The sequence below is a fragment of the Triticum aestivum genome, chromosome 5B (assembly GCF_018294505.1).
Source record: "Triticum aestivum cultivar Chinese Spring chromosome 5B, IWGSC CS RefSeq v2.1, whole genome shotgun sequence".
In the NCBI taxonomy this organism is placed as follows: Eukaryota; Viridiplantae; Streptophyta; class Magnoliopsida; order Poales; family Poaceae; genus Triticum; species Triticum aestivum.
The window spans coordinates 410,169,322-410,175,774 of NC_057807.1; the positions used below are offsets into that span (position 1 = coordinate 410,169,322).

The window sequence follows — 6,453 nt, forward strand, 5'->3', positions numbered from 1 at the left end:
AACACAAATTCCGGCTAATCAGCCACCAGCACTACTCTACGTCTCCACCTCACATTTTTTCACTGCAGCACCATGTGAAATCCCTGTGAATCTTGTCATTCGGTGTATGTGTGTGGATTTTTTTGCACACTGCCCGGTAATATAAAAGAAAACAAAAGTTGTGCTAGCACATGCATTCACATCATCATTGCTCAATCCGTACAAACTTAATTTGCTATCGGGCAATAAAATTAAAAACAAACTCTAAAACAGTAGACTAAATAAAAACAAAATTATAATAAAGTCTAAAAGAGCCCAAGCCCCTTCCGCAGCCATGACGACACGACGCCAACCAAATCCCACCATCGCAATGGCAAGCGCAAGGCGACAGAAGTCGTCGTTCAGATCGTTCAAGCGACACATCAAAGAGCACAATGCCGCCTTGCACATGCCATTGCACCTATTGTAATGCAGGCCGCTCACGTGGATGATGCGCCAGCCGTTATACAAGCTCTCAAGCCTGCCGACGGATGCTCCTCCCGTGGCAACTAGTCACAACAGGTCAGGTTAGGTAAGGGAGACGCGGTTGCTCGATGGGATGTAGACGCCGACCGATGAAATGCCTTCGATGGATGAGATGTTCGAGGCCATTTGATCCGTGACGTCAACATCCATGTGGTCCCTACCTTGATGGTGAGCCATCTACCTTAATTCACATAAATTTATCACATGCACCATCGGCTTAAAGGGTAAGCAGCAAGGACAGTCTTGAGCAATGCTTATTGGGACTCATGATAAATTTTATTCTCCCGTTGCAACGCACGAGCATGTTTGCTAATACCTACTAATAAAAGAAATACGTATTTTTAGTCCGTCATGCTATTTTATAGAAATCCCCTTGATGTTTCCGACATTAAACTCACAGTACATATCAAATGTTTTTTAAAATACTCATATCTTAAACCGTAACTTCAAATTTAACATGTTATATATATAATTTGATTAGAAAAATATATAGAATCTGAATATTATGCTATTTTATTTTACATGTTAATCATTTAAAAAATATCTAGAGTGCAATCTTAATCAACAGTGCATTATCCGTCTTTTTTTCATATCGGTGTTGATTCGGATTGTGGATGAACATCTCAACAAAATCAGGATTCCAGACGAAATTGAAGATCACTTGCCCGTTTTTTGTACGTATTAAATCTACATGCAAGTCGTGTTTAAATAGAAGACATTTAGAATCTTGAACTTGCACTTTTGTATGCAAAGATCATCTTTGTTTGGGTTGTAGCTAACAAATACTCAGATTATAGACCATTTTTTGTAAATTAAGAGTATGTGGTTTTCTTTTCTCTCGTTGCAACGCACGGGCCCTTTTGCTAGTAGATTTACTTATATGAGTTTTTATTCATTTTCTTTGTCTTTTAAAATTATTTTACTATATACCCTTTTAAAAGACATGTCTAATTTTTAATACGTGTTGTAGTTTTTTGTATGCACGCGACATATTATTTGATATACATTGACCATTTTCCAAATACACGATGAACATAAACATTTGAAGATTTTTCCGAATACATGCTAAACATTTCAAATACACGTTGAATATATTCTTAAATGGTACAAATATTTTTTTAAACGATGTTTTTAAGCATTTTTTTTACAAATGTCACGAAGTCTTTTCAAACATGTGGACACTTTTATAAATGTCACGAACATATTTTGAATGGTATGAACTTCAGGAGCATTACCTTACATTAAAAAAACTGTCACAAACATTTTTTGAATGGAGAAAAACATTTTTAAACCACACAATTTTTTGAATGGTACCAAAAAATTCCTAAATTGTGTGGACATTTTTTACAGTGTCTTAGCATTTTGTAAAAATTTCACGTCAATATTTTTAAAATTTTCCATGAATTGTTTTTTACACCGCACGAACATTTCTTGTAACAAGCAATAATATTTTTTAAAATTAAATACAATTTGTTTCCTTTTCAAAATATAAATAAAATTTTAAAAAACAAGAAAATGTGCGCTTGTGAGCCAACGCTCCTCCTGTGCTGGGCTGGCCCATTTAGGGAGAAGCTGAGGTTGTGGAGGCGCGGCAAGAGTACGAAGGCATCAAGATGATGTGCCGGCTCTGTCACTCGAATGTTCTTATAGGTGTAGATTGTGTGCGCATGCATTCATAAGTATGCGTGTATGTGAATATGTATGAGCGTCTGCTTCTGTATTGTGTTAGAAATTATAAACCATATTACATGTTAAAATAACCATTTTTGCATATAAGACGATTATGTGGGGCATGTAATATGAATTTGATTTGGATTGATGTTGTAAGTCCATGTTTCTTTATAGACTACACCCCAAACTCCACGGTCCATAACCATTTTCAAATTCTCAACCCCACTCGCACGGACAAATAACACATGACCTTCGACACTCCTTTTTCAAAGTTGATCGAGTGTCTTTAGCTTTTGGGTCAGCTGATTTTGAGAAGGGCGAGAAGTTCGTCGAAGGGAGGCCGGAGGAAAGGATGGAACTCACCGGAGGGCTACCCCATCATCTATCGTTGATGAAGGGAGTGAGGGCGGTAGCACAGTGATGCAAAATCTCTGGGGGAAATCTCCATCGACGGTAGGGCCAAAGGGATGGCTCGGGGCGGCAACACGACGTTGGGTTGTGGTTAGGGGGAGGGCGGTTGGCAGTGGCGTAGCTAGGGGGTGGCCAGGATGGTCCATGGACCACCCTAGAATTTTGTATATAGTGTAGTAAAAAAATATTTCTTTCAAAATAAGTAAACATATGTAAATGGACCAGCCTGAAGTATTGGGCTGGCTACGCCACAGGCGGTGGGGCGAGACTGACAATTGGTTGGCTTGAAGGATGGACTGACCCAACTTCGTTTTTCAGCGACTTGCATCTTGCCATTCGCTTTTCAAAAAGATTCCTCGCCGCGCCCAAAATGCTGGAATTGCCCGTGACCAAAATCCAAACACCCAAAAAATACAAAACAAAGCAGAGAGAGAGAGACCACCCACCCAGCAGAATTAACAAACCTCCATCCAACTCAGCCGCCCGGCTCGAACCCCAGCACCCCCGATGGACGACCACCAGGCCCAGGATCTCGTCAAGGAGCTCGTCCTCCGCCTCGCCCCCGCCGAATCCGGCGGCGGGGGCCGCGACGCGGGCGGCGCGCTGCGGTTCGCGCACCGGCTGCTCTCCAGCCGCCTCGCCCCCGCCGTCCTCCCCGACGAGCACGCGGTCGCGGAGGCCATCAAGCGCCGCCTCGCCGCCTCCGGCCGCCCCGACGACGCCCTCGCCTTCGCCGACCTCCACTCCAAGCTCTCCGCCCGATCCCGCCCCGCCTCCCTCTGGCCCCTCCTCTACCTGCTCGACTCGCTCTCCTCCCACCGCCGCGGGGCCGCCGCCTCCTCCTGCCTCCCCAACCTCCCCGCCGCCGCGCCGGCGGCGGCTGGGGGGAAGCAACCCTCGCGGGTGCCCGGCACGCCGGCTGGCGGCGTGGTGCTGATCTCCAAGGATCCGGACAACATCCGCGAGATCGCGCTGCGGGAGTACACCGAGCTGGTGCTCGACGAGACGGAGGTGTCGGAGGCCGCGCTGGTGCGCGACGTGCTCTACGCCTGCCAGGGCATTGACGGCCGGTACGTTCGGTATGACAAGGGCAGCGACGCCTACGACTTACCCGAGGGCGTCCGCGTGCCCCGCTCCACTCGCACCCTGGTACGCAAGCTGTGTGAGGTCGGGTGGCTGTTCCGCAAGGTGCGAGGCTTCATTTCCGACAATGTAAGCCGCTTGCCCTCTCATGCCGCCACCGAGGTCGGCACTGTTGCTCAGGCCTTCTGCTCAGCTCTACAGGAGGAACTATCTGATTACTACAAGCTACTTGCCGTTCTAGAGTCATACTCGTTAAATCCAATTCCAACACCTGGATCTGATTCGGGTGTGTCAGGCAATTACCTCTCACTGCGGCGTCTTGTTGTGTGGCTTGCCGAGCCTACAGTGAGAATGCGCTTAATGGCTGTCTTGGTGGATGGATGCCGTGGCTTGAGAGGCGGTGGAATGGCGGGTGCGATCCATGGGCACGCACAGCATGGGGATCCCATGGTTCAAGATTTTATGGGCCGCTTGCTGCGGCGAGTGTGCTCACCACTCTTTGAAATGGTCCGAAGCTGGGTGCTTGAGGGTGAATTGGAGGATGTATTTGGCGAGTTCTTCATCGTTGGGCAGCCAGTCAAGGCTGAATCTTTGTGGCGGGAGGGCTACCTTATTCAGTCTGATATGTTACCGAGTTTCATTTCTCCGGTGCTGGCACAACGGATCCTTAGAACAGGGAAGTCAATTAACTTTCTCAGAGTTTGCTGTGATGATAATGGTTGGGCTGAGGCTGCCACTGAGGCTGCAGCCTATGTTGGCACCACAACTAGTCGAGGTGGGCTTGGTTATGGGCAGATTGATGCTTTGGAGGCATTGGTGGTAGAAGCAGCCAAGAGGATTGATCAGCGTTTGATGGACGTGATTCATAAAAGATACCGATTTAAAGACCATTGTCTTGCTATCAAGAGGTATTTGCTTCTTGGGCAGGGTGATTTTGTTCAGTATCTGATGGATGTTGTTGGTCCTGAGTTGTCAGAACCAGCCAATAGAATTAGCCCCTTCCACCTTGCTGGCTTGCTTGAAACTGCAATACGTGCATCTGACGCACAATATGATGACCGTGACATCTTGGACCGGATAAAAGTAAAGATGATGGATCACGGAGATGGTGATGTTGGCTGGGATGTCTTCTCCTTGGAGTATGATGCTAGGGTCCCTCTGGACACGGTGTTCACAGCTTCAGTCATGAAGATGTACCTCAAGATATTCAACTTCCTATGGAAGCTTAAGCGTGTTGACCATTCCTTGACCGGAGTCTGGAAGACAATGAAGCCTAATTGCATTATTTCTTCTCCATTTTACAAGGAAGGGACAGGCATCAGGGCTCAGTTTGTTTCAGTTCTACGGAAATGCCAAGTTCTGTTTAATGAAATGAACCATTTCGTGACCAACTTCCAGTACTACATTATGTTTGAGGTCCTAGAGGTTTCCTGGGCTCGTTTTTCAGAAGAAATGGATGCAGCAAAAGATTTAGACGATCTTCTCATGGGACATGATAAGTACCTCACTTCAATTGTGGAGAAGTCTCTCCTGGGCGAGCGGTCCCTGGGAATTTTGAGAAATCTTTTTGCCTTGTTTGACATCATATTACAGTTCCGCAGCCATGCTGATAGGTGGTTTGAACGGATATACGAGTTGCAACTAAGGTTAGATTATTGCAGAAATAGCTAATGCCATCTTTCCCTCAAAATCTTTATCACATCTACTGTTTGGTTTACTTCTATGTTTTCCTTCTTACTGCAGGGGAAAGGGTAAACCGAAAACAAAAACCAAGGAAACAGGTTCATGGCTGGAGGGGGGCAGAAAAGCTATGATTCAACTCGCCGGGGAACTTTTTCTGAAAATGGGTGAAGATTTGGACAGCATTGCAAAAGATTATACAGCTTCTCTTGATTCATTTATCTCCCAGTTGCCCCTGCAGCAACATGTTGATTTAAAGTTCCTTCTCTTCCGTTTAGACTTCACTGAATACTACAGCCGTGTTTTGTCCAACAAATGAGTGAGTGCTTCTAATGTGGAAGAAATAGGTGTCAGATCTACCTTTTGGTTTGGATTTGTGAGGCATTCTTGTGTATACGGTAGCCCCACTGATTGATATATTGTCAGTTCAACGGCATGAGCACATTCAGCTGTCCTGGGTTGTTGAAGGTAATTCCTAGCTGGGCTTAATACAAATGTTCTCAAGTTATTCATCATTGCCAGTATGAGAAATTTCAATTTTGACCTTGTCGCTATTCTGGTGCAGATGTTTATCCACCGATGCCATGAAGTTGGAACCTGCATTATAAGCAATGTTAGTGTACAGAATTGATGTAAGTTTACCTTGATTTGGCATTTGTTTTGGGTGTATCGGTACACATTTCATTTATCTGCTTTCGTGTTTTTATTTATTTAGATTGCATGGAGAGTTATCCTTACCAGCTTGTATTCTGTAGTTACAAGAGAATGAGAATCTGATTTCGCTAGTTGCTGTGTTTGCTGGCTACCAAAATTGTTACCAAACTATCATAGGATTCCGTCGCTACTTATATAACTTACAAGGAGAGTTACTTTTTGGTTACCATAATGCTTTAGCCTTTATGTCAAGACATCCTGTTTTCTTTCAAAGATAAAAGTCTTGAGCAATGCCTGGCCATTGGTTACCAACTTATCATACTAGTAATTTTATGACTGATATATATCTGGAAACGGTCATATTTACTAATTTGTTTATGATAACTTGGACAGTCATTTACATGCTTAAAATAACTGAAAAAGTTTGTACATGGCATGTGCAAGTTTAAT

The 6,453-nt window shown here is 44.7% G+C and overlaps 1 protein-coding gene across 1 annotated transcript; it reads left to right on the forward strand.

The window, feature by feature from the left end:
* Positions 1 to 3,027: 3,027 nt before the first annotated feature.
* On the forward strand, positions 3,028 to 6,134 carry LOC123112152 (gamma-tubulin complex component 3). Its single transcript, XM_044533077.1, has 3 exons — positions 3,028 to 5,315; positions 5,413 to 5,817; positions 5,915 to 6,134. Exons 1-2 carry the CDS (start codon positions 3,094 to 3,096, stop codon positions 5,666 to 5,668), a joined length of 2,478 nt encoding a protein of 825 aa, XP_044389012.1. The 5' UTR covers positions 3,028 to 3,093; the 3' UTR covers positions 5,669 to 5,817; positions 5,915 to 6,134.
* Positions 6,135 to 6,453: the final 319 nt, after the last annotated feature.

Bases quoted from the DNA above. Each gene is read 5' to 3' on its own strand.
- LOC123112152 (XM_044533077.1), top strand. From the start codon at position 3,094: ATGGACGACCACCAGGCCCAGGATCTCGTCAAGGAGCTCGTCCTCCGC. The intron at 5,316-5,412 runs GTTAGATTATTG...TTCTTACTGCAG, and splicing joins ATATACGAGTTGCAACTAAG to GGGAAAGGGTAAACCGAAAA.